The sequence below is a fragment of the Symphalangus syndactylus genome, chromosome 15, assembly GCF_028878055.3.
Source record: "Symphalangus syndactylus isolate Jambi chromosome 15, NHGRI_mSymSyn1-v2.1_pri, whole genome shotgun sequence".
Lineage (NCBI taxonomy): Eukaryota > Metazoa > Chordata > Mammalia > Primates > Hylobatidae > Symphalangus > Symphalangus syndactylus.
The window spans coordinates 45,788,055-45,815,429 of NC_072437.2; the positions used below are offsets into that span (position 1 = coordinate 45,788,055).

The 27,375-nt window shown below is 42.6% G+C and overlaps 1 protein-coding gene across 14 annotated transcripts in view; it reads right to left on the reverse strand.

Moving 5' to 3' along the window:
- The window catches only part of LMO7 (LIM domain 7), a 233,426-nt gene that overhangs the window by 197,762 nt on the left and 8,289 nt on the right, over nucleotides 1–27,375 (reverse strand). The window contains exons 1-2 of one of the 14 annotated variants that reach the window (XM_063618749.1): nucleotides 19,872–20,010; nucleotides 19,104–19,174 (exon numbers count right to left, since the gene is read on the reverse strand). The exons of 12 other annotated variants lie outside the window; for them this stretch is intronic. In XM_063618749.1, coding sequence (XP_063474819.1) covers nucleotides 19,104–19,172 — 69 coding nt within the window. In that variant the 5' untranslated portion in view covers nucleotides 19,173–19,174; nucleotides 19,872–20,010. Of the gene's footprint in view, nucleotides 1–19,103; nucleotides 19,503–19,871; nucleotides 20,011–27,375 lie in introns of those variants that run through there. One more of the 14 variants, XM_063618750.1, reaches the window with a different exon arrangement.

Below are 27,375 nucleotides of genomic sequence, written 5' to 3' on the forward strand. Positions count from 1 at the left end.
TTACAAAGAGATAGAAATCATGGAAAGACTCCGCAAAGATCTGTAGAAAATCTAAATGCAAACAAAAGAAGTTGCAAAAATATGTGGGATGACAATCAAATAGAATAAATATCACTGAGTCAGATAAAACCTGACATTTTGTGGTGAAGAAAAATATTTTTAAAATATACAACAAGTGACAGCATTAGGAGATATACCTAATGCTAAATGATGAGTTAATGGGTGCAGCAAAACAATATGGCACATGGATACATATGTAACAAACCTGCACATTGTGCACATGTACCCTAAAACCTAAAGTATAATAATAAAAAAAAACATTAGCAAAATAAATCAGTTGAAAAAAATATATATATATACAACAAGCTTCCAGATAAGCTTGTAACAGTTTACAACAGGCTTTTCATCTACAACGCTGGAAATGAGAAGACTGTGGAACAACTCTACACACTTCAGAGGGACAAGCTCCACAATCTGAAACTTCTATAGCTAGATAAGAAACCACTCACCTCTCAGGTGATAGTAACTTTCAGATATGCAAGGATGCAAAAGTTGTATTATCGGCCAGGCGCAGTGGCTCACGCCTGTAATCCCAGCACTTTGGGAGGCCAAGGCGGGCAAATTGCCTAAGGTCAGGAGTTTGAGACCAGCCTGGCCAACATGGTGAAACCCCATCTCTACTAAAAATACAAAAATCAGCCGGACGTGGTGACAGGTGCCTGTACTCCCAGATATTTGGGAGGCTGAGGCAGGAGAATCGAGGAACCCGGGAGACAGAGGTTGCAGTGAGCCAAGATCGTGCCATTGCACTCTAGCCTGGGCAACAAGAGCGAAGACTTTGTCAAAAAAAAAAAAAAAAAAAGGAAAGAAAAGAAAAAGTAGTTGTATTGTCTAAAAAGGGTTGGAAGGAAAATATTTGAAAAATAAGTATAACTAAGCATGTATTGGAGATTTTGAGATAGAAGATGAAGAAGAGAAAAAACAACAATAGACCAAGATCCTGGGTAATGAGACTTAAATATGTAATAATGTTAAGTAAGGAAAATTACAAAGAAAATTCTGCTAGGAAAATTCTCAGTCCAGACCTAATGATAGGCCACAGGGAAAGAGAGATGCAGAGGAAAATGTATTCTATGCTGTTTGTTTTGTTTGCCCCATCCCTAACCTCCCACACACCACAGCCCCATCTATTATCTGGCTTCTACCAGATCCAATAACCTCCCTTCCTGTGCCATGGGAGGCTGCAACCTAGAGACTCTATCGTCTTGGCTATTTGGCCAGTGGCTTCCAATTGGATTTGACCAGTGGGACGTGTCAGCTGAAAACGAGAAAAAGGAACGAGAGATCAGGCTAATTCTTCCCCTTTCTCTCTCACTGTCTCTCAAGAAATCCCATAAATTAAAACTCCATCTGATCATCCTCCTCCTTGGCCCCAGATTTGTTTTTCTGGCTTCAGCAACAGTATTTCTTTCTCAAACCTTTTTGGCCATTCAGGAAGATGTCTTCCTACTGTTGCTACCTTCTGTGCCTTGAATTCTTTGTAGAGTCTCCTACAGATTTGTAAGCTCTCCCCTTCTTTAAAGTCTCTTCTTGTCATTTGTGGGCTGTTTCCTGCTAGAAATTTTAATATACATTCCAAATTTCTTATTTGGGGAAAAGGTAGAAGATAGTGTAGTGATGATGAGAGTGAGAAAGGTACTTTTTTATATGAAATAAAACCTAGATTTAGTGTTATCTTGTGATTTAATTACATTCCTTATCAAGAGATCCACTATGGTTGCAAAGACAAAGAAAAGTACACAATGAAATTATATATTTGCTAACTTAATTTGCTAGCTTTTAGGTACAAACTTACCTAAGTTTATATTTGAGAAATATAAAAACATCTCTAATATTCATGATGGCAAGTTGTGAAGTATCTGTTGACTTATGGTACCAGAATTGCAAGTGTAAATTCACTAGGATAACAGAAAACAATTGACTGGACTCTGTCATTATAGAGCTGTAATGTGTTCCTTTTAACTGCAACATACCTGAGCCACTATAGACTGCTACCAGTTGTACTGATGGCTTTCCGTCTCTTACTCAGCATTTCTTCCCTCCAGAAGCTACAGGTCCAAGTCACTGTCTCAGCTCTCAATAAATAATAATTTATAATACCAGTATTATGCATAAAGCACTGAATTCATTCAACATTTTTTCCTTTTAGAAATTTCTACTGGGCTATCATCAAGGCTCCAGGCACTGTCTTGGTGCTGTATGGTTTGGCACCTCCCTTCAAAAGCTTATAGCAAAGACAGACAACTAATTACAAGTGAAGTGGCACAAAAGTGTCATTCTCCTTTAGTAAAACATTCACAGAATGGACATCATTGGAGGCAATTATGATGTCACAGAAAGCACACCAGGACTCAACCTAGGGTTTGGGTTTCAGGCTTCCTCTTCCTTGGGCAATTTACCTCAGCCATTTCATCTTCAATTTTCTTATTTGTAGGACACAGTTGCTTGAAGTGACTGGAACTTAGATATTCCATATATGCAAGTATGTTAACTTTCTATTTTTTCCTTGAAGGGGCAAGTTTTCTTCAGAAGTTTAAGAAAAAAAATTTTACTGAATATCTATTACATACTGGGCATTGATCATTTCCTTCTATACTCTGTCCTGAGGTGAATGAAAGAGTGTAGGGAAAAGCTGGGCTGTAAAGGGCATGGATGAGGCCATGATTCTGTCCCCGAGTTGACTTCTAGAAAGACTAAGTTTATGATGACTACTTGTACAGATACGGGAACATATGGCAGGAATTTGAATCCATCTGTGGTTTAGTTTATCTCTCTTATGTTCATGTTCTGCTTGTCCTACATTCACTATCCCTTCAATTCATGATTTCAGTTTTGACTCATTACACTCTGTGGATTTATGATGTACATAAGCCCTCTCAATTCAATTTTATAATAAAGTGAGGTTTTTTTAAGTTTAATAAAGCAGCATGTATTTTACTTGTGTGAAATTCTGCATTGGCAATAATTGTAACCTTCATTCAATCCATGGTTTTCTACTCTTCTATGATGTGCACCTAAAAATAAATACACACACACACACACACACACACACACACACACACTGAACTTGTGGTTAAACACAATGAACTGGCTATGCATTTCTGTCTTTACTGCCTCCCAAAGTGGCAGCATGAATTTAAGTCAGTTAACCCACAAGAGCAAAGAGACTCAGAAAAGAGAAAACAGTAGAAGAAAACATGCACAAACTTCTGGAAGATGGAAAGTAGATGGAGGACTGGTACCTGACTGCAGAGAATGAAGGAAGTTTAAACTTCAAGACCTGCAAAGGGACACTAAGTAGCAAAGCATGCAAGTTTTCTTGGAAAATTCTCAGAATCTAGAGGCAACAGGTCCTTTGGGTAGGGAAGGGTAGTAAGAAACATGGCTAGATATAGAGATTGGTTGAAAATCCAGAAAGCAGTTGGACAAGGATCTACCAGAAGTTTAAAAGAAGTTTCCAACTTAAAAGAGACCAAAGCCAAAAGGGAAAATTAAAGGAACTTGGAAGAAACAGAGACAATTCAGGAAGAAAAAAAAAACTATAATATTATAATATCCTCAGGGAGCTAAAACAATATATTGCAATCATAAAAAAGCAAAATGCTATGAAAAAGGAACAGTCAGAAAGTAAGTGTGGCAGAGATACAACTGAACATTATCAATCTCTTCTTCCTTAGTAATAGATGACCCATATTGTTGGAGGCAGTGACATGCTCTGCTGAAAACATTTCTTAGACTCCCTTACAGATAGGGTAACCAATAAGAAGTAGGTAGAAATATTTAGGTGGGCTTTCAAGAAAGTTCTCCTTTATGTCACTACCAGAACTTCCATAAGGGTCTTGAACTTGATCTCCTTTAAGACCTGGACTAGCCACAAGCAGAGGATGCTTGACATCTTTTAGTCCCAGAAAAGGTCAAATGTGGAGGCACTGGCCACATCATAAGCTTGTACCACAAAATGACCCACCAAAAAAGCAATTTTCCCCAAAAGTGTTTCAGTTTTACAAAGTACAGGTACAGATACGGTTGCTGTAACTAAACTGAATAACGAGGCCGGGAGTGATGGCTCACACTTGCAATCTCAGCACTTTGGGAGGCTAAGGCAGGTGGATCACTTGAGGTCAGGAGTTCAAGACCAGCCTGGTCAACAAAGTGAAACCCCGTCTCTACTAAAAATACAAAAATTAGCCGGGCATGGTGGCACGTGCCTGTAGTCCCAGCCACTCGGGAGGCTGAGGCAGGAGACTCACTTGAACCCTGGAGACGGAAGTTGCAGTGAGCTGAGATCACGCCACTGCACTCCAGTAAAAAAAAAAAAAAAAAAAAAAAAAAAAAAAAAAAACCACACTAAACTGAATAACGAAACATGAATTTTAAATAACTTGGTAATAATCAAGGAGCTAGAAACGCATCTGGAATTTATTAAGCCAAGTACATTAATTTCCTTACATAAAAAGCATTACTGTAAATTGCATTGTGGCTGTCAACCACATTCTTTCACCAGAACTAAGGCCAAACTTCAAAAGTATCAGCTATTTGGCAAGTTATACCTTTCAAGACTTACAACCATTTTCCAAGTCTAAAAATGTTTGCAAATTGGCTTAAAAACAGGCAGTTTTATAAACTTTATCCTTCGAATGAAACAAAATGCATTTCTTTTCTTCATGGAAACTATAAAAGCTTTTCTTTTCTAAAATAGCTCATTGGGCTCATTTTTAATAAGACATCAGAAAATGTTCTTCTTGGAAAGATCTTAAAGTTGACTCCTCCAAACTAAATAGAGCAGAAGAGCTAAATTAGTAAGATGACCCAAAGACATACAGGAAAAATACAAAAACTAATTTAAAGAAAGAAAAGTACGTAAAGAACAATTAATAGCTGAGACAAAGCCATAAACATTACTGTATAGAGGCAAAAAAATCAATTTATTTGAAAAGAAGAAACTTAATACATGCAATCTATAAACCCAATTCTAATCCAAAAATTCATGTAGATAGTAGCTGAAAGGAAGGGAATCGAGTCCAAGAACATATGACCATGTTTTCGACCGTGCAATAAACAGGAAATTTTTTTCCTTCAATATAAAACATTTCAGGCAAGTCAACTAGCCTTAGGTCTTATTAGAAATCCTCTGACAAGAAAGAATAGCAAAGAAGTGCAAACATGAGCAGAAGGATCTATAGGGAGAGCAGGATGAAGTATCATTAAGAAAAAAAAAAGCGGCCAGGTACGGTGACTCGCCTGTAATCCCAGCACTTTGGGAGACCGAGGCGGGCGGATCTCGAGGTCAAGAGATCAAGACCATCCTGGCCAGCATGGTGAAATCCTGTCTCTAGTAAAAATACAAAAATTAGCTAGGCATGGTAGCACGCACCTGTAGTCCCAGCTACTCGGGAGGCTGAGGCAGGAGAATCGCTTGAACCCAGGAGGTGGAGGTTGCAGTGAGCCTAGCTCACGCCACTGCACTCCAACCTGGCGACAGAGAGAGACTCCATCTCAAAAAAAAAGACAAAGAAAAAAATGTGGCCAGGCCCAGTGGTTCATGCCTGTAATCCCAGCACTTCGGGAGGCCAAAGTGGGAGGACTACTTGAGACCAGCCTGGGCAACATGGTAAAACCCCATCTCTACAAAAAACATAAAATTTTAAAAACAAAATATCTTCACTAAAGTATTGTGAACTAAAACCCTGGGGACATGAGAGATATTTTCCCCTATTTTAAAAGGAGAAATAATCTCAGAAGAAGATTGAAGTGACCTCCCCAAACAATCTTCAGTGGATCAAGTGTTTCTAAAACAGAGCAGTGTACATCAACTTTAGTATTTTATATAGCAGACCATAATGAGTCTTTCAGATTGGTTGTCTCAGAATATAATTTCCTTAGATATTAAGGGTTTCTACCTCTAATATGTATCCAAGAAGGTAGGTAAGCTGACAGTAGGGAATGATTTTGTGAATACAAATAAATAGCATCTTTGAGAGAATGTTGATTTCTTGGATAGCTCTTCTGACCTCTTCCTTCGTGGAGTACCTGCCCCTCTACACTAAAACTTTACCAAGCTTGGTTTGACTCCCACACCAACATTCCAAATCTATACTTTCAACAAGTGATAGATTACTCTGTTGCCAAGTTTAATGGTCTTACTCCCGTTTTCTTTTCCCTTCATCACTTCTAGTCTGGAACACTATTCATAATCCTACTCTCTCCACTTATCTTTCATAAAACCAGTGCTTCCCTTAAGATCTCTAATACATTCTTAGTTTTCTACTAGCTTTTTGACCATCACCGCCCCTTTCTCTTCCTGTCCTCCTAACAGAAGACATTTTCCAAAGTTCGATCCTTAATCCTCTAATATGCAATATGGTCATTCCCCTCCACTGGCCCATTCTGTAAAACAGATTCTAGCATCATCTGATGGGACATTTTTAAAAAATCAAAATCGATATCCAGTATTTGGTCTTAGGTCTTGTAATTCTTACTACCTTCAAATCAGCACCTTCCACACTAAGTAGACTACTAGCTTCACTGTCCTGCCCATAGGACAATTCAATGAATCCTTGCTCATGCCCACACCACCCCTACCCAACTTGAAAGACTTCCATGTTACTTCCCACGCATCAACTTTCTGATTCAGGTCAAGAAGGACCTTCTCTAATAGTTTCCAAATGCTTTTCCCATTCTCAAGCTTCCTGTAGCTTTGCTGTCCAACATGTCTGCACTTATTCCTATGCTGCCCCATAGCTGTTTCCTCCCTGACAGGAAAAGTACCCAGAAGGTACTTCACACCAAGTGAAACAGGAGAAAAACCCAGAGGGCAATGAAGGAAATGTTTTGAGAGGGAAGTTATCACCATCTCTTTCTGATGCTTTTGATGGATTGACAAGTGCGCTATTGTTCCCTTCCTCACCACACACACTCTCTAAGGCCCTGTCCCATCCCAACACAAGAAAGTTATTTAATAGTATCTACTTACACTTCTGTGTGAATTTACACTACATGCTATATTAAGTCCAATCACTTTTCTATGCTTTTTAACATTGTGAAACAAGAAAATGAGTAAGACAGAGGCAGATATATGGAACAGCCAATAGCATAACAGGATGTGTACATGCCAAACAACAGGCAGGGCTATGTAAGGGAGGATGAGAAACAGAGGAAGATGAATGAAGGGGTTGAGATCTTGATTTTTCTATTAGACAGATCTCAGTTCAAATACTGGGCCTGCCGGCATCAGCTGCATGGTGTTGGGGAAAGAAACTTAACTTCTCTGAACCTCTCTTTTCTCATCTGTAAAAAATACATATATTATATAAAATGATTTTTAAAAATAATAATACCTTTTAATTCAAGTAACAGCTAGAAACAATCATAAAAAACAAGTTAGGCTGGGAGCAGTGGCCCACGCCTGCAATCCCAACACTTTCAGACGCCAAGGTGGGAGGATTGCTTAAGGCCAGGAGTTCAAGACCATCCCAGGCAACATGGCAAGACCCTGTCTCTACAAAAAAATTTTAAAAATTAACAAAGTGTAGTGGTGTACCTATAGCCCAAGCTACTCAGGAGGCTCAGACAGGAGGATCAGTTGAGCCCAGGAATTCAAGCCTGTAGTCAGCTATGATTCCACCTCTATACTCCAGCCTGGGTGACAGAGCAAGACCCTGTCTAAAAAAAAAAAAAGAAAGAAAGAAAGAAAACTTAAGAGAAAATCAGTTTGGACAAAATCAGATCAGGAGCTTCAGCTTCCCTTTTCCCTTCACTTCTGAACAAAACCCTTTTGAAAGCCTCCGCCCTCAGTTTTGTGTGCCATTTCAGAATAATTCCATTAAAAAACTGGTATAAAGTGCAACCCTTTCAAAGCATGAGATGGGCCTCTGATGTTTAAGTTGAAGCAGATGATAGAAACTTTCCTGTTCTCAATAAAGTTTCTATTTTTTTTATTTCTAAACAGCATAAAGCTATTTTCTGCTTCTCTGTCTCCAATTATGACTACAGACCATGCTCAAACTGCAGGACACAACTCAATCAGCAAGTTGTGAAATGTTTTTCATGAATAACACCCCAAAGTTTCATGATGATGTATTATCCCCCGGCACAGGGTATTCAGCTAAAAAGGCTCATCTTCAAATTTACTTGGACTTTTTTTTATGATACTTGCTTACTTTCAGGCATCTTTAGAATTGGTTAAATAAAGTAAATTTGGCATGGTTTAAAGTTGCTTTTTTCAAAAAAACATGTTCAAAACTTGCTCAATCTACAACAGAACTTGAAAACGCAGGGGAAAACCCAACTAATACAACAAAACCAACATCTCGTGTTGAGTGAAGCATAACCAGGAAGTTAGTCATGTCACAGGGCTAAAAAGATTTCAAGTATAAAGAATTAAAAGGTATTCGTTCATTCATCCACTTACTTTTCCCAGGAATATTTATTGAGTGCCTAGTAAATACTTGGTACTATTCACGACTTGAAAACAAAATAAGTCCTTGTACATAAGGCACTTATATTCTAGCGGAAGTAGCAGAACAAACAAAAACAAATACACACACACACGCGCACACACACACGCACACACACACCCCTATATATAATGTAGAGGCAAGTGATAATAAGTGCAATGAAATCTGAGTATGGAGTGACAAGGGAATATAATGGCAGTGGGAAGGAAGAGGAGGTATCACTTAAGCTAAGACCTAAGTAAATGAAGAAAATGTATTCATGCAGAAGGAACAGCAACACAAAGACCTTAAGATAAAACCCAGGCCGGGCATAGTGGCTCACACCTGTAATCCCAGCACTTTGGGAGGCTGAGGCACACGTATCACCTGAGGTCAAGAGTTAGAGACCAGCCTGACCAACATGAAAAAACCCTGTCTCTACTAAAAATACAAAAAATCAGCCGGGTGTGGTGGCACATGCCTGTAATCCCAGCTACTCGGGAGGCTGAGGCAGGAGAATCGCTTGAACCTGGGAGGTGGAGGTTGCCATGGGCCGAGATCGCGACATTGCACTCCACCTTGGGCAACAAGAGCAAAACTCCATCTCAAAAATTAAAAAAAAAAAAAAAAAAGGTAAACCCTTCTCTCTACATCTGAGTAACAGCTGGAAGCCAGTATGAGCACAGTAAGCAAGTCAAAGAGTGGGGGTAGAGATGAGATAGGCAAGCAGGGAACAGATCATATGGGGCCCTAGAGACTGCCTTAAAAATTCAGACTTTATTCTTAATGTAATGGAAAGCCATTGTCAGGGGAGGAGGGCGCAGAGTCGGATATGTAATCTCTGACTTACATTTTTAAAGAGGAATCTGGCTGCTATCTTGGAAGCAAGAAGTCCAGGCTACTGCAACGGCATAGGTGAAAGGTGATCGTAGATGTGGCAAGAAGTGGTCAGATTCTGGATATATTTGAAGATAGAGCCTGTTGGATTTCTTCACAGATTGGATGTGTGATGTGATGTTAAAAAAGAACAAGACTCAATAATGACTTCAAATTTGGGAGCCTGAGCAACTGGCTGAACAATGATGCCATTTGCTAAGACAGAAACATTGGGGAGATGAGGAGATGACTAGGAAGGGGTGGGAAAGGGGAAGTACTAAGAGTTTTGCTTAGAACCCAGTGAGCATGACATGCTTATCAGACCTACAGTTGGAAATCTTGAGTAGTTACTAAAATTTAGGGACAAGGTCAGGGTCATGCATGTAAATATGGAAGCAATCGGCATGGAGAAGTTATATGAACTTGATAACATCTGCTAGAAAGATACTGTAGACAAAGAAAAGAAGACATGGAAGATGAGTCCTTGGATGGTCTAACATTCACTGATGACAATAATTAGGAGGACTGAGCACAGAAAAATTAGAAACACCAAGTGAAATGGAAGAAAAACCTAGAGGGCAATGAAGGGTTTGAGAAGGAAGTCATCACCAACTCTATCTCATGCTTTTGATAGACTGACAATATTTCCTTCATAACACAGGGTTAATTCCAAATGCATTTTATACTAGTCCAGAGGCAATACGTTTGCTTATTGTCCCCTTCTTCATGTAGAATGAAAAACATTAAAACATTAAACTCTCATGAGAAAAACTAATTCCACAATGAACTTCCTTTATTTATTGATGTAATTTATTTAATTTTTTTTATTTATTTATTTTTGAGATAGGGTCTCGCTCTGTCATACAGGCTAGAGTGCAGTGGTACAATCATAGCTCACTGCGGCCTCAAACTTCTGGGTCAAGCCAGAATGAAAGTTTATAATGAGACTGGCAACGACCTCCCTTCCTTTGAATGTTGTGAAATGGTGGTATAACAAAATAACTCAGATATTTCTTTCCCTGTTCACACATCTAGATCAAATTTCAATCTAGTCAAGAAGGCAAAAAAATTTTATCATGGTCCCAGCTTTGGTACTAACAAGTCTAAAACACTAACTAAAAAGTATCCTAATCAAAAACATGACATGTATTTTGAAGCACTATACAATAACCATCTGTACAATCTTTGGTATGCACGAATTACAGAAATGTAGATCACATGAGAGAAGGTGATACTTTTATAAATTACAGAAGAAACTACTTAGATATCTATTTCCTATTCTAGCTCAAAGTATAACTCAATGTTATATTAACATGTTTCCTTTTTTAACACTTTAAGTGGTTTATTGAACAATAACAATCACTAACATACACTGAAACATATAAACCTAAAGTCGGCAATTGCTCAACAGTGTCCATCTGGCTGGGCATGGTGGCTCACACCTGTAATCCTAACAGGTTGGGAGGCCAAGATGGGAGGATCACTTGAAGCCAGGAGTTCAAGGCCAGCTTAAGAAACAAAGCAAGACCTTGTCCCTACAAAAAAAATGTTAAATTATCTGGGTGTGGTGGTGTGTGCCTATAGTCTCCCAGCTGTTCCAGAGGCTGAGGCGGGAAGATCGCTCAAGCACAGGTGTTCAAGGCTGCAGTGAGCTATGATCATACCACTGCACTCCAGCCTGGGCAACAGAGCAAGACCCTGTCTCTAAAAAAGAAAAAAATATATCTATTGGCAATTCTGTAACTTACATATATTTGATGATCATGTACTAATATGGCACTAACATTACAAGAAAGAACTTGTGCTGGTGAGCGGAAGTTGTATAGGATTTGTCATGTACAAAAAATAGCTAATCTTACAGCTTTAGGTAGAACACGGACAGAGAGCCCATTCTTTTCTGATTCTAAATTCCTTAACAATGATGAACTACCTGGCCAGCGCCACTCCCAGGCAGCAGAGTATAATGACTAAGAGGGCAGGCTGTGGGCATTCGAATCCTCAGCCAGCATTTACTACTTCTAGTGTTTCCTTGAGTAAATTATTTTACCTCTCATCCCTCTTTTCCCTCATTGGAAAAGAACATCCTCAGGTAAGAATAGTCCTTCATTATAAGATATGTGGGTATAATGCACTTGCCACATGTCATGCATGTGGTAGAAATTCAAGAATACTAGCTGCTTTGTCATTTATTCAGCTTCTCTTGAAAAAAAAAAAAAAGCTTCACTAGCAGGTAACTCACTATTCAAGTCAGCTCATCTAGTGTAGGACACTGCTATATTCATACAAAGATCTTCAAAATACTGAGTCAAAAGTCTCGCTGTGACCAGTTATTACCAGTTCTGCTCTCTGAATCCATACAAAAATTTCCTAACCTCTCCTACATGACAATCTCCATTATGCTTGAAGACAGATAGAAGGTCTAGTGCTGTATACCAACATAAAAATGCACTCAAGCACCAAACTGAGTGTTCTGTACCCAGGAATGAGAACCAGTCTTTGAGCATACTACTGGGGTATTTCATACTCTCTGGAAAGGCTGTTCATGCGATTGTGCTGTAATTCATCAGAGTAGAACTTGCTATTGTCCATCTCTTTAAGCAAAGCCACAGGTTGAATGTGTTAAACCTCTGTTTCAAAGTTGTGCATATATGACAGCTACTATCCTTATTAAGAGCTTTGACTACATCAAACATGTTTTCAAAGAAATACAACAAATAATTATTTAATACCTTCTGAAACTAAAGAGTTAAGTACAGGTATGCATAATTTCTCATTTCCTCAGGCTCTAACACATTTTTGATAGTTAACAGGCTTAAGGAGATCTGGAAACATCAATTAAATAGGCCAACCTTTTGATTGGACACAAAATGTTCATTCATTCAACAAGTATTTGGGAACATTCTGTCAGGAACTCTGGGGCACAGGAACAACATAAACAACTCAATCTGCAGATGCTAACTAGAAGAACGAGTTCACCTGTATGGTGTATTTCTTCCAAACTAAAAGGATTGGGCAAATATGTTGATGTCACTTTGCTTTTCTTAACTAGCATTCACAAAGCTAGTGTGTTTCTATAACTCAAATGCTGGTATGTTGAGAAGCAGTCTTAACAGGAAGGGGGAGGGCAAATGGAGTGTTTAGTCTCAACAGCAGTCCCTCACTACCCAAAGCACTCTTGGCATCCAGAGAGAAAGAGAGCCAGAGCAATGCACTGAAAGATAAGAACCAATGCCGATTGAATAAATCGGCATATTCCCTGCAGTCCAATCCAGGAAACCATTCCTCTTTCTCTAAGCCTAGTGGAAGCTTTAAGGATTTGTGCTTTACAAATGGCTTAAGAAACACCAAGGTTTCAAGGCTTCTTCGCAAGGGTCAATTGTGACTTCGTTGAGCCTTTTGTGGCTTAAGAGGAAACAGAACCCTCCTTTTCTCAGCTTCATCCTTCCTCATTGGAGGAAACCCAATAGGTCATTTGTTACATAAATGTTTAATATCACTAATAATCTGAGAAAAAATAGGACATGTCTTCCATCTGTTCATTTAGAGGGAAAATACAAATAACAATTTCTAATTTGGGCCAGAATATGGAGAAAATGGTGCCCGCAACCCCTGCTCATTCTGCAAACTTCCACAAAGGTTTTAGAGGGTATCTTGATAATGTGTATCAAGAACCATAAATCATTCATTCGTTCTTTTTCACCCAGTGGGTCCACTTCTCTAACTGGTTCGAGAATACTCTATTTATTTATTTATTTATTTATTTACTTTTTAGAGACAGGGCCTTACTCTGTCACCCAGGCTGGAGTGCAGTGGCACAAGCACGACTCACCACAACTTCGACTGCCCAGGTTCAGGCAATCCTCCCACCTCAGCCTCCCAAGCAGCCAAGACTGCAAGTGTGTGCCACCTTCTTTTTTTTTTTTTTTTTTTGGTAGAGATGGGGTCTTGCTATGTTGACCAGGCTGGTCTTAAACTCCTGGCCTCAAGCCATCCTCCCTCCTCAGCCTCCCAAAGTGCTGGGATTACAGGCATAAGCCACCATGTCTGGCTGACACCCTGTTTTACTAAAGGTATAAGTTCTTTGTATTTTTCCTCACTTTATGAAAGAAGTCCATTTCTAGCTTTCAGTGCATCAGTAGATTGGAAGAATCCAGAATGACTGACACTGCACTGGAACCCTCCCAGTTCCTCAGGAAATACTTTGACATATCTGTTTACACTTCCTGGAGTCAGGCTATTCTAACGGCATTCCTGCCCTGGTTCCTATTTGTGTAAATCAGTTCCTTCCCAAGAGGATTTCATGAACTCCCTCATCTCTTGCCACCCCTCTCTTTTCTAGGATCCTTTCTTATTTCCCATATGAAGATGCTGTGTTCAAGAAATTATAAAACACTGCATAAAGAAAAAAATGGGGCTGGGTGTGGTGGCTCACGCCCTGTAATCCCAGCACTTTGGGAGGCCAAGGCTGTCAGATCACTTGAGGCCAAGAGTTTGAGACCAGCCTGGGCAATACAGTGAAACCCTATCTGTACCAAAAAAAAAAAAAAAAAAAAAAAAGAAAAGAAATACAAAAATTAGCCAGGTATGGTGGTGCACACCTGTATTCCCAGCTACTCAGGAGGCTAAGGTAGGAGAATCACTTGAACCCAGGAGGCAAAGGTTACAGTGAGCCAAGATCACACCACTGCACTCCAGCCTGGGCAACAGAGTGAGTTCCTGTCTCAGAAAACAAAAGTAAAAGAAAAAAGTGAGAGGAAAAAAGAAACAAATAGGCATTAAGACATTTCTTGGCCATTCAAACCTACCTTGAGAAATCCATAGTACTAGAAATCAAAGAGTGGATGCTTACCAAAGAAATGGAGATTAATGTGCTCTCTAGAAGGAACTCTCTTGAGTGATAAAAAGCATTCTCTATCTTGATTGGGTTCTGGTGACTTAGGCATATAGGTCTGACAAAACTCCTACAATGGTATACTTAAAATCAGTGCATTTCACTGCAGGTAAAACGTTACCTCAGTAAGGTACTTGAGTAAGAATAAATTACTCTGAGCAACTTCTGGAAACTACGCTGTCTGCAACTTCAAGATTTCACACACGACAAGTTAAAAGAGGCCAAAATGTTCCAGCAGATGGGTTAACTCCACTGCAGCCTCGGCTCAAATGCTGCCTTCTCTGTGTGCTTGCCCTGACTGACCAGGTGGACTCAGGCTGCCTCCTCAATGCCATCACGATGCACCGGATGAACTTCAGTACCTGATGGCATTGCTGAGTTTGTCTGCACATCTGCTTTTCATGGGGGCTGCCTCTCTTTGAAGGTCCAGGTAAGGGCTAAGAATTTGGTGACTGAATCTATAAACCCGGCAAGTTTCTGGCACACAGTAGGCACATAGTAGGTATTTTTGAGGTGACTAAATGTAAGTCCCCACGAGGGAAATCATCAAGTGGACGGCAGTCGAGTAAGGTGACTCAGGAAGAGGGTTGAGGCAGAAGAGGAAATGCTAAGTAGATAAACAAGTACACACTGGCATGCAGATGAAGACACATCCTGTAGCAGGTTCCAACCAAACAACTGCAACCAATAAAGCTTAAGACACTGAAGCAAGTTTCCACTGGAAGAAGAAATGAGTTCTGGTCCTTAAAATCCTACTTTTTAATGTTGTTAAAGCTATAACTTTATTTGTACTTTTATTCAACAAGCATTTAGCAGGCACTATGCCAAACAACCAATAAATAAGATACGATTCCTGCCCTCAGTTAGCTCATAGACTAATATAGAAAAACGAATAGAACCACACAATGCAAAAAGAGAGATTTATGTGAGTAAGAGAGGCGAGAAAGGAATGGGTGGGGCTGGACGTCTGGCCATTTCGGGAAGGCTTCACATAAAGGTTGATTTCAGCCCAAGTATGGAATAATGAAGAGGTGTTCACTAGGTTACAAGGAATAAGAAGTATTCCATTCATACAAAAACATGGAGGTGACAAAACTGCATTCTGTGCAAGGAGAAATACAAGCAACGGATTAGGGAACATTTGTTGCTCTACCATCAGCATCCATCTAACTGGCACAACCACCAGGGGAGATTAAGAGGAAAAAACTGAGACCTACAGGATTTAAATAGCAGAGACCGGGCCAGACACAGTGGCTCACGCCTGTAATCACTATGGTAAATATTTGTTAGAAATTGTAGTATTACAAAGCAATTCTTATGCTAGCTGCTGCAGCTAAAATCATTGGAAGACTCAGAGTACAATTCCTTCACACGCAACCCTTTAAAATGATTTCAGCTGCAGCAGCTAGCGTAAGAATTGCTTTGTAACACTACAATTTTTAACAAATATTTACCATAGTGTCTTAATATCTGTTGATTGAAATTATATATAATTACTAAAAATACTTCCATTAGCACCAAAGGCAAAAAAGTTAAAAGGTGGTGAACAGCACATCCCTGAAGGATAAAACTTGGGGCAGGTGGAGAAACAGACCAATTAGAAGTGAGAAAGGACTCATATTCTAGTGCCAGACTTGGCAATGAGCTCAGGTTGTCATCCCTTACAGGGTGACAGCAATACTGAAAAAATCCAATCCAGAGATAACAGGAAGGGCAGGTGAGCAGAAAGGTAGTGAATTAAATTAGCCTGTTCTGCTCCAGCCATAAAAATTACTATTGTATTTGAACCTCAACCTAGATAGCAACATTAACTTATAGACTAGAAAACTGACCAACCAATGCAAAGTGCTACATACTGCAGTTTCAATCTCATTAGTATTTTGTCTGTTTACCACATGGCTTTTGGATGACCCAAAACAGAGAGACAAAGGCAACTATTAGGCATAGAAAATTAAAAGGTACTGCAGAAGAGGCCTAAAATTAGAGTCCAGGCTGTATTTTCCACCACTTCATCAGCCACTGCATAGCCTTGCTAGAATCAAGCTTCTCCTCTGCCTTTGCCTTCAAACCATTACTTGGTTTTAAACTAGTGTTTAATCATAAACCAGCCCTGCTACATTATTAATGTATCAAACAGCCTTTCCAACCACGTAATAATCCAATATCATTATGTTGAGCTATCTTAAAGGGTAGTTTTCCCACATTTGCTTTGAATTGCAAAATTAGCATGAGTGGACAAACCAGTTTTTATATATACTCAAGTATATAAGTACAATTTGAAATAAATAAAAACAAGATTCATAAAGTGATCATAATTGGCAGAATAACAACCACTAGCTCTTACCTCACTCTTTCTCCTCCACTCTAAAAAATAAACTTTGGTTATGAGAATAACACATTAGCTACTAAAAATCACAGATAGAAAATGGAAATGGCAAGGAGATGCTGACATGGAGTCCAGTCATTCAAAACTTTACAAGGTTATTGGAGTTATTCAAAGTTGCGAATATAAGTAGATTATATGTAATACAGATAGAATATATTATAATACATACGTATATATGTACATACATATACAATATATACATTTAAAAACCCTCCTGTATTTCAGTAATGTGTAAAGGAATAGGGCAAAATGTAGCACGAATATCAGCAAGCAGGGGAAAGAATACAAATACACATTGGAATCAACCTTTTATCTTCAAATTAGGGGTTCTTAAAGAGGTTGTGGTGATTACAGAGTCATTCATCCTGCTTCTTTTGGCAAGTACAATATTTTAAAATATGTGCTTTGGTGGCAAAGGCAAAGCTGACAAGAGAGATAAATGTGGACACTGGAGAAACAAAATAGCCCTAACAGTGAGCACACTGTGGTCATTTCAAATGCCCAGAGTATACTAAAAGTATCTGAACATGTAAATTACTCATATATACACAATGAAGGCAAACATACTGCCTTGTTCCGAATGGGATGAAAAAAATTTAATTTCATTAACTACATTAAAAGGATATGACAGTACCTTTAGGAAGATCCAGCTCTCTGCTAACGATGAACAAAATACATTATAGAGGTGCCAAATCATTGCTGATAAACACCTTTACATAGACTGCGATGAGAGTGAAAACAGACCACATGTAATATGCGCAATGATATCTTTTATCACAATACACTTTCCCTCCGCTTCATTATATACAAATTTCTTGGAGAAAACCTACATAATTATGAGCAAGCAGGGACAAAAAAGGAATTCATCGTTTTCCAAAATGTGCTTACTAAAAAAAAGGGAAGAGTGTGGAATCATTCGTATTCACGTTTCCTGAAGCAAATACAAAGCACGCAGATGCAAACTCCACACAGAAGCCATGTATGACCAAAACATGTCCCCACGTCTCCCCTTCTCCCTCCTTCAATCCCCAACACTCAAACACAAAATGGCAAGTTTGTTTTCTAAAATTATGCAGAACACACACTGCTAATGGAAAATTACAGTTGGAAGTCTTGGCTTTTCAAAGTTTATGAATGAGGGAAGTTATTTCTCTTAACTATATTGCTGGAATTTTTCCACTCTCATTTCAATTCAAAATACAGTGTTTATTCTTCTCTCAGCTTCCCATGCCCCTCCCTTCACATCTTTCTAAGTCACCTTCAGACCAGCTCAAAGTTTCAATCTAAAAAGACACTAAAAGCTCATTCCTTAGACCTCCCTACTGTCCCGTGGGTAATGCTACTCACATTTCACATTCCTTTATTTAGCGTAAGAAATGTAACATTTATTCTTTCTTTCCACACACATACATGTATTTCTTTAAGGAAAAATAAATTATTTTCAAGTATTGTTCGCTTTGGAATTCTTAAACATGTTGTTTTTTCCGTGGAATAATCTTTAAGCCTAATTCGAAGTTTTAAATACGTTAACTAAACCAGCACGTGGCATCAATAACTCCTAAATGACTGCAGGGCTTGTGCACGCCACAATTTTCAGCAGTTGTTCCTGATTCACATCTGCTTGGAAGACTTTTGCCTCCTTTTAAAAGTCGTCTTTTGCGTCCAGTGGAATAACGGCTAGAAGTCCTGATGTTAACCTTCTACAGATAAATGTAACCCCAAGGCGTTAATGAAGAGACCCGCTCTTTTTCAGGGGGAAAGAAGGGAATGGAAGATCTTTTTTTGTGTCTGTGAGGCACAGCTGGGAGGCTAACAACTCTTCAGCGAGTGATCCTGGCACCTCAGTCTCATCAAAGCCAAAAATGAAAAAGCACATGCCCCGGCCCCTACCCCCTGGGCTTGGATGTGGCCCCAGAGAAATCATCCTTCCAGGTGGGCCTTCGGTGTGTTACCTCCTCCACCTGCCCTCCCACCCACCCTTCTTTTCCGCTCCCCCCTCCACACTGAATACACTCGCTTCTCAGGTATAAGATGAGCATCCCCACTTCTAGGCACTCCGAGGGAATGCACCCGAGAGCCCTGGCCCAGCTCTGCACCGCGCGCTCTGGGCTGTGCCCCGCAGAGACGCCCTGGGCGAGCCAAGACCGACTGCGCTGCTCCTTCAGGACGCGAGGTGCCGGCACCCGGCGGGCGAGCGCCCACCTCTGCCCTAGGAAGCCAGTAACACCGTCGGGGGGCGGGGGTTAGGGCAGCGCTAATCTAAGCTGGACATTAAGATGCAGGAGCGGCAGAACCCGCAGAGTCCCCAAAAGTGCACAAGCAAACCAACTTCTTCGGGCCGGCTGGGTCGCCGAAGGAGGCTAAAGTGCAGAGTGACTGGGGCTGCAGTCACCTCGCGACGACCGCCCCGAGGTAGTCAACACCTGCGGAAGGGAGAGCAGTGAAAGGCACTCACCTCCACCCATCTCTGAGCCTCGGCGAACGCCACGGAGCAGTTGGCCTCTGCCTCCTCCAGCCCTTCCATGGCTAGGAAAAGGGAGGGAGAGAGAGACTCAGGGGATGCGTGGAGGGGCGGGATTGTCCACGCGCGTCTGGGCCCCACGGGCGGGGAGGGCACGCGGGCCGCCGACAACTCCGGCTTCCGCTCCGGCTGCGAAGGCGCCGGGGCTCTCGTTCCCTTTGTTGCGCTCTGCAGTTCGTTAAGGTCTCGAACCTACACGAACGTGAAGACCTGGCTTTCTCTAAACTCCTGAAAGCGACCCAAGGTCCGCGGGGACCCAGGCAGTCAGGCAGGACGCGGGAAGCGAAGTGGGTGCCCAGAGGCAGCGCACGGCACCAGCCCCGACGACAGTTTGGACTTCAAAAGTCGCAGCGCCGCCGCCGTCCTCCCCGTGGTGGCCCCGCCCCGGCCCACCCCACCGCCCGCCCGGGGCCCGCCGAGTCGCCGCTTCCGTCTGCCCCTCCCGTGGCTCCCCGGGCTCCCGGCCGCGGCCGCCTCTGCGGTCAGACTGTCTGGCCCGGGAGATGCCACGGTCCGCCAGGGGCAGCGGCTCGGGCCCTGCTCGGGTTCCCGCGCCGCCCGCACGGCCCGCGGCTCCACCCCGAGGGGATGCGCCCCCGCGCCCGCATCCTTCCCGCACCCGCCCGCCTGGCCCCTGCCCTCTCCCGGGCCCCTGAGAGTGGCGCCCTCCCGGCTCGCGGCCGCCCGGCCCGCTTGACATACCAGGAATAGCTGCACACAATTGTACCTTTCCCAGCCAAGAAACCTCCCCCGCTGGGGAGCGCGGCCCGCCGCCCTCACCTGAGCCCCGGCCAGCCGAGCCCGCTACCCGCTCTCCCGCCGCGATCCGGCCCAGCAGCCAGGTGCGCGCCGTCCCCTCCCACGCTCCCCGCCCCCTGCGGCGGCCCGGCCCTCCCGGCGGCAGAGGAGAGTCGCGGCCTTGGCACGTGCGGCCGCTTCCCCGGGGCGGAGTTTGGCCCCGCTCCACCCGGCTTCCAGGTGGGTGCGGTGGAAGGAGGGTCCCTGCCCCTCCACCCCGGCTCGCCGCTGAGGGTTCGAGCAAGCGGGAGGGTTCCTTGCATTACCCACTTCCCACCCGCTCAGCCCAGTTTAGGCCGTTTAATGATCGCCCTCGCGCTGAGCATCAAAATTCCCACCCTTCGTGGTTTGAGGACACTCCGGGGACAGCGAGGTGGCAGGTTATGCGGTATCGGCAGCGGCCCTGGGTAGGTGTGCTGGGCCGGGGGTGCGGGGGGGGGGGGGTGAGCGGGAGGCACACGGGTCGGCTTGCGCGGATCTTTTTCACACCAGTGCTCAAATCAAGTCTCCACAAAGGAGCCTACTCATCTGAGCTCCCTAGTCCCTCACTCCACGCTCCTGAGGCACTATCCTGGCCACAGGCTGATGGCTTCATCTTTGGAGAAAGATAAAGACCGGTTCTTACTCTGCTGAAAAGAAAGCAAACTCTTGTTCTTATTTTTCTGGTTGTTTTTATGAAGAAAAATGTCAGATATAGAGCAGAGACTAGTAGAATACTACCTAAAACCTAGCGTCTGTATTTAACAACTGTTTGCCTTTTGCCTTATTTATCACCTTTTCTGCTGGAGGGTTTTATTTTTTAAATTGTGTTTACTTTGTTTTTGTTTTTGTTTGTTTTGTTTTGAGATGGAGTCTCACTGTTGCCGAGGCTGGAGTGCAGTAGCACCGTGTCGGCTCACTGCAACCTCCGTCTCCTGGGTTCAAGCAATTCTCTTGCCTTAGCCTCTCAAGTAGCTGGGATTACAGGCGCCCACCACCATGCCCAGCTAGTTTTTATATTTTTAGTAGAGACGGGGTTTCACTATGTTGGCCAGGCTGGTCTCGAACTGACCTCAGGTGATCCACCCACCTCGGCCTCCCAAAGTTCTTGTTTGTTTGTTTTGAGAAGGAGTCTCGCTCTGTCGCCCAGGCTGGAGTGCAGTGGCGCAATCTTGGCTCACTGCAAGCTCCGCCTCCCGGGTTGAGGCCATTCTCCTGCCTCAGCTTCTCGAGTAGCTGGGACTACAGGCGCCCGCCACCACGCCCGGCTAATTTTTTTGTATTTTTTTAGTAGAGATGGGGTTTCACCTTGTTAGCCAGGATGGTCTCGATCTCCTGACCTCGTGATCCGCCCGCCTCGGCCTCCCAAAGTGCTTTGATTACAGGCGTGAGCCACCGCCCCCAGCCGTTCTTGTTTTTTAAGAGACAGCTCTGTTGCCTAGGCTGGAGTGCAGTGGTGCCATCATAGCTAGCCTTGACCTTAAACTCCTGGGCTCAAGCGATTCTCCTGCCTCAGACTCCCAAGTAGCTGCAACTACAGGCAAGTGACACCACACCCAGCTAATTTCTGTATTTTTTGTAGAGAGAGGGGTCTCACTATGTTGTCCAGGATGGTCTCAAACTCTGACCTCAAGCAGTCCTCCTGCCTTGGCCTCCCAAAGTGCTGAGCCATCACACCTGGTGGAGAGTTTTAAAGATAGGAGATTTCACCCCTAAATGGTACAATATACATATCATTTTTAAAAGGACACTCTCCCACTTCGGGAGGCAGAGGAGGGCGGATCACAAGGTCAGGGGTTTGAGACCATCCTGGCCAACATGGTGAAACCCTGTCTCTACTAAAAATACAAAAAAAAAAAAAAAAAAAATTAGTTGGACATGGTGGCACTATCTGGGAGGCTGAGGCAGGAGAATCGCTTGAACCAAGGAGTCAGAGGTTGCAGTAAGCCAAGATCACACCACTGCACTCCAGCCTGGGGACAGAGCAAGACTCCATCTCAAAAAAAAAAAAGGAAAAGACACGTTCCTACATAAACATAATGCTATTTTCACACCTAACTAAAACTAACAATAATTATCAACTTATATCAAATTCTTCCAACTGACCCAAAAATGTCTTTTACAGCTGACTTACTCAGACCAGGATCCAATCCATGACCACCCATTGCATTTTAGCACATCTTTTTTTAACCCAGAAGAGACTCCTCCTCCTCCACACTCCCCCTTTTTTTGGAATGACATTGCCTTATTGAAAAAACCAGGCTGTCTTCTGGATTTATCTTAGGCTCCTTTGTGGTGTCTTCAACATATTTCTCTTCTCTCTGTACTTCCTGTGCTCTGGAAGTTAGCTCTAAAAGCTAGATTGGAACCTATCTCTTCTGAGTAAACAGTTCACCACCCATATTCTTCCGGATTGGGGTGATGGTTTTTGTTTGTTAGGTTCATTTTTGTTCAACCACTTTTTACTGGCACTATCTCTAGTCTGTGGGTCCGTTTAGAAAAGCTGATGAGCAAGCTTCAGGAATACAACTGTTCCTGCTGAAAGAGAGGCCGCAGACTGAACCATCTCTTTCCCTCTTGGCTACACTCTGATCAGGCCAAACCCCAAAAGAAAATGGAATGATGAAAGAAAATGCAAAGATATTTCTCTCTTGTTGGCTATACAAAAACTTTTAAGTGCGGCGAGGCACAGTGGCTCACACCTGTAATCCCAGCGCTTTGGGAGGCCAAGGCGGACGGGTCACTAAGCCAGGAGTTCAAGACCAGCCTGGCCAACATGGTGAAACCCGGTCTCTACTAAAAATACAAAAAAAATTAGCCGGGTGTGGTGGCAGCCACCTGTAATTCTAGCTACTTGGGAGGCTGAGGCAGGAGAATCACTTGAACCCGGGAGGGCACAGGTTGAAGTGAGCCAAGACCGCGGCACTGTGCTCCAGCCTGAGCAACAGAGCGAGACTCCATCTCAAAAAAAAAAAAAAAAAAAAACAACTTTTAAGTAGTTAGTGAATACCTCATATGTGCTAGATGTTATAAGTGACACAAAATTTTAAAATTCTAGACGCTGAATCCTATGCATTATTCAGTCCAGTAGGACATTCTGCAAGCTTCACAAGAATTATTATTAGAGTTAATATATACATACATTACACTATTTAAAGCCACTGCTGTGTAACTAGCTTTGGGGGCGGCAGCCCAGAATGTTAAGAAGTGCACAGCCTTGGGGATCTGAATGCCTTACAATATTAGCAAGCTACCACACTCACTAAGCTTCAATTTCTTCATCTGAATAGTGTGATAATACTTCAAAGGATTGTTGTGAGAATTAAATATGATGGTGGATATAAAAGCCCCAAGGCATTGCTTAGCATAGAGTAGGCACTCAATAAATGAAGGTTGAAGGTTATTTCCCTTTGGTCTCTCTAACAGTGTGTCAGATTTTTCCTAAAAAATGGGGATTTCATGTATTTGTTCAAATAGTTATATGGAAAGGCTGGAGGGTTTTGCAAATCCTGTTTCAAGTCAGCTCAGGCACCAGTCACTGCTTGGCCTCTTTAATGTTGAAAGTTTGCAACTCAGAAGACCCAAATATAATTCTTTGCCTCCTAATATCAGTCATTAGAATGTTTTACCCTTCTGGAAAGATTTGTACAGCTCTGTAGAGAAAGGTAAAGCACCTGCCTTAGGAGTTTGAGATGTAATTCACAACAATAAAACATCAAAATTTGTATTTATTTTCCAAAGGAATTTGAGATACCTTTCAATATTTAAAACTGTAAGACAGTACAATTGTCATGTATTGATGCATTAGTGATGAACTCTTGATGGGAGAAAGGGGTACAATCTTTCTGGAAGGTCACTGGGCAATAAATATAAAAAGTTTTTCAAATGCCCACACTCTGTCCCAGCAATTCCACTTCTTGGAATTTATACCAAGGACTTGAGCAAACATATATGCACAGAATGAGTAACGGCGGTAGACACAGAGACGCCCCATAGGAGTGTCATAGGAGGACTTGCTTCACAGGAGGACTTGCTACTTGCTGCCCAGCCTTGGAGAGTGTGGTCAGCAGATACCCCCAGCTATCAGCTCCTTCAAAGTTGGCCTCAGCTGCAGAGTGCAGCCTCATGTGAGGTCCTTCCCCTCCCAGGACAGCCCTCATCTGGTCAGTGAATGACTTAAGATTATAAAAGCCCAGCCATTTCCATCCAGTGGGACAACACTGATAGGCCTTTACAGTAGACCCCGGGGTCTGCTGAGGCTGCAGGACTGTACCACAGTTCACCTTCTCCCTCTCCCACCCCTGCTTCTTCCCTCTTCCTTTCACAGGGATCCAGCCCTAGTTAATATCTTATACCTCCAACGCCATTTCTGTCAGCTTCTGAAGACAACCTGTGATGGCATCAAGCATGACATGTTGAGAATGAGAATCCCAAAGCTACCAAAACCTCCAACAATAGAGATGGTGGAGTAAATTATGGTTCCTCCATAGTGAGATATTGTGCAGTCATTAAGAATGTAAAAGGAGGCCAGGTGCGGTGGCTCACACCTGTAATTCCAGCACTTTGGGAGGCCAAGGCGGGTGGATTGCTCAAGCTCGGCAGTTCAAGACCAGCCTGGGTAACATGGTAAAACCCCATCTCTACTAAAAATAGAAAAATTAGCTGAGCATGGTGGCACGTGCCTGTAATCCCAGCCACTTGGCAGGCTGAGGCATAAGAATTGCTTGAACCCGGAAAGCAGAGGTTGCAGTGAGCCGAGATCGCACGACTGCACTCCAGCCTGGGCAACAGAGAGAGATTCTGTCTCAAAAAAATAATAATAGCCGGGCGCGGTGGCTCACGCTTGTAATCCCAGCACTTTGGGAGGCCGAGGCGGGCGGATCACGAGGTCAGGAGATCGAGACCACGGTGAAACCCCGTCTCTACTAAAAAATACAAAAAATTAGCCGGGCGTGGTGGCGGGCGCCTGTAGTCCCAGCTACTCGGAGAGGCTGAGGCAGGAGAACGGCGTGAACCCGGGAGGCGGAGCTTGCAGTGAGCCGAGATTGCGCCACTGCACTCCAGCCTGGGCGACAGAGCAAGACTCCGTCTCAAAAAAAAAAATAATAATAATAATAAAAAGTAAAAGGACATGCAGTGGCACAGGGAAAGAGTTAAAATATATTGCAAAGTGAAAAAAGGCAGGCCAGGCACGGTGGCTCACGCCTGTAATCCCAGCACTTTGGGAGGCCAAGGCAGGTGGATCACCTTGAGGTCAGGAGTTGGAAACCAGCTGGGCCAACATGGCGAAACTCCGTCTCTACTAAAAATACAAAAAAAAAAAAGAAAAAAGAAAAAGAAAACAGGCAGTGTATAAAGCACCTTAGTCTGGGTTTGTATTTTTTAAATGTTTAATTTTGGCCACATAGAACAATTTGGGAAAAACATCACTGAACTTTTAACAGTGGCTATTTCTTTTTTGTTTGTTTTGTTTTGTTTTTTGAGACAGGGTCTCACTCTGTCACCCAGGCTAGAATGCAGTGGCACTCATTGCAACCTCAGCCTCCCGAGCTCAAGCGATCCTCCCACCTCAGCCTCCTGAGTACTTGGGACTACAGGTGCATGCCACCATGCCTGGTGTAATTTTTGTATTTTTTGTAGAGACGGTGTTTCATCATGTTACCCAGGCTGATTGCAAACTCCTGAACTTAAGCAATCCGCCTGCCTCAGCCTACCAAAGTGTTGGGATTACAGGCGTGAGCCACTGTGCCCAGCTGCCAACAGTGGCTATTTCCAAGTGGAGATTTTGTACTTCTCTCTCTTTTCCAAGTGTTTTTACAAAAGACATGTATTACTTTTATAAATGAGAAAATCTGTATGACACAAAAATAAAACTGGCTTTCCATATCTGCAGGTTCTACATCTGCAAATTCAACCAACTATGGATCTGGGGGTAGGGAGTAAGGGAAACAATGAAAAATTACAACAATTAAAAATAACACAAATGTTAAAAAATACAGTATAACTACATAGTATTTACATTGTATTAGGTATTATAAGTAGTCTAAAGATGATTTAAAGTATATGGGAAGACTGTGTAGGTTTTATGCAAATACTATATCATTTTATATGAGGGACTTGAGAATCTGTGGGTTTTGGTATGAACAGGGGTCCTAGAACAAATTCCCCCAAATCCTGAGGGATGACAGTATGTCCAAATTTGACTTCTACCTCATCCCACAAATTTCAATCCCTTCCTGCCTTTCCTGATTTGGTAAATGGTACCATGCCTAAAATTTGAGGGTCATGCACGACTTTTTCATCTCTCATGCCAACCCCATTCCCAGTCTTGTCAATTTTATTTCTACTACCTTAGTTAAGTCTCTCATTAGTCCTCAGCTAGATTTCAGAAACAGTGATGACCTTCTTGAAATCTAACTCTTAAACCACCAACACACTCCCGACTCCTGCCCCAATTAACCCCTCTTTAAAGGACTCCCAGTGGCCTTTAAAAACCATCTGACAGTTGCCAGCACATTAAGTGGTGTCCTTCAGGATCTGCTCCTTCCCACTTCTCTAACCACGACTTGACCTGTGCATCTCCCTTTTCCAGAAATGTGTTTCTCTCCGTTCCTTTGCCTTGCTTTCTCTTACCTATTCTTCCAGGCTCAATTCAGGCCTCTTCCTTCTCAGAAATCAAAAAGCTTAGCAGATCCTCCTGAGCGAGGTGAGGCATATCTTCTTTATGCAATCATAGCCCCTTTCACAAGGTATTATATTGCCTCTTTTCCTCATTGAACCATAAGCAATTTAAGAGTGCCTAGCTTGGTGCCTGACACATATCTAGTATTCAACAACTGTTTATTAACTGGAGTGTGTATATGTAAAACCTATAACTTAATGTACAGAATTAATAAAGCATTGATAACAGCAGAGTAGAAAATATGATTGCTTAGTGCCACTGATACAAGAATTTCCTTACAGGAGGGTCTCTCAACAGAAAGGCAATTGACAATCTAGGTCGGATAATTCTTTGTTATGGGGATTGTCCTGTGCATCATAGGATGTTTAGCAGGATCCCTGGCCCCTACCCACTAGAAGCCAGCAGTTTCCCTGTAGTCGAAGCGATAACCAAAAACGTTTCCAGACACTGCCAAACGTCCCCTTGGGGCAAATCAGCCCCTGCTGAGGACAACTGTTCTACACAGAGAAACTGGCTTTGTTAGAAAATGCTTTTCTATAGTAAAAGTGAAGCTTAGGCCCAAGTTTCTTGCAGCAAGTGGTGGGGTAGGGTGGAGAGGAGTTAGGATGAATTGGGCAAAAAAAGGCTACTCTGTGTTGTAAAGGAAGAAGGGATGGGGCTGAATGGTGCGTGGGCAAAGATTATAAGAGAAGAGGTCCTGTTGGCTGGAAATAATTGAAAGAAGAAACAGATATAGTGGGAGTTCTT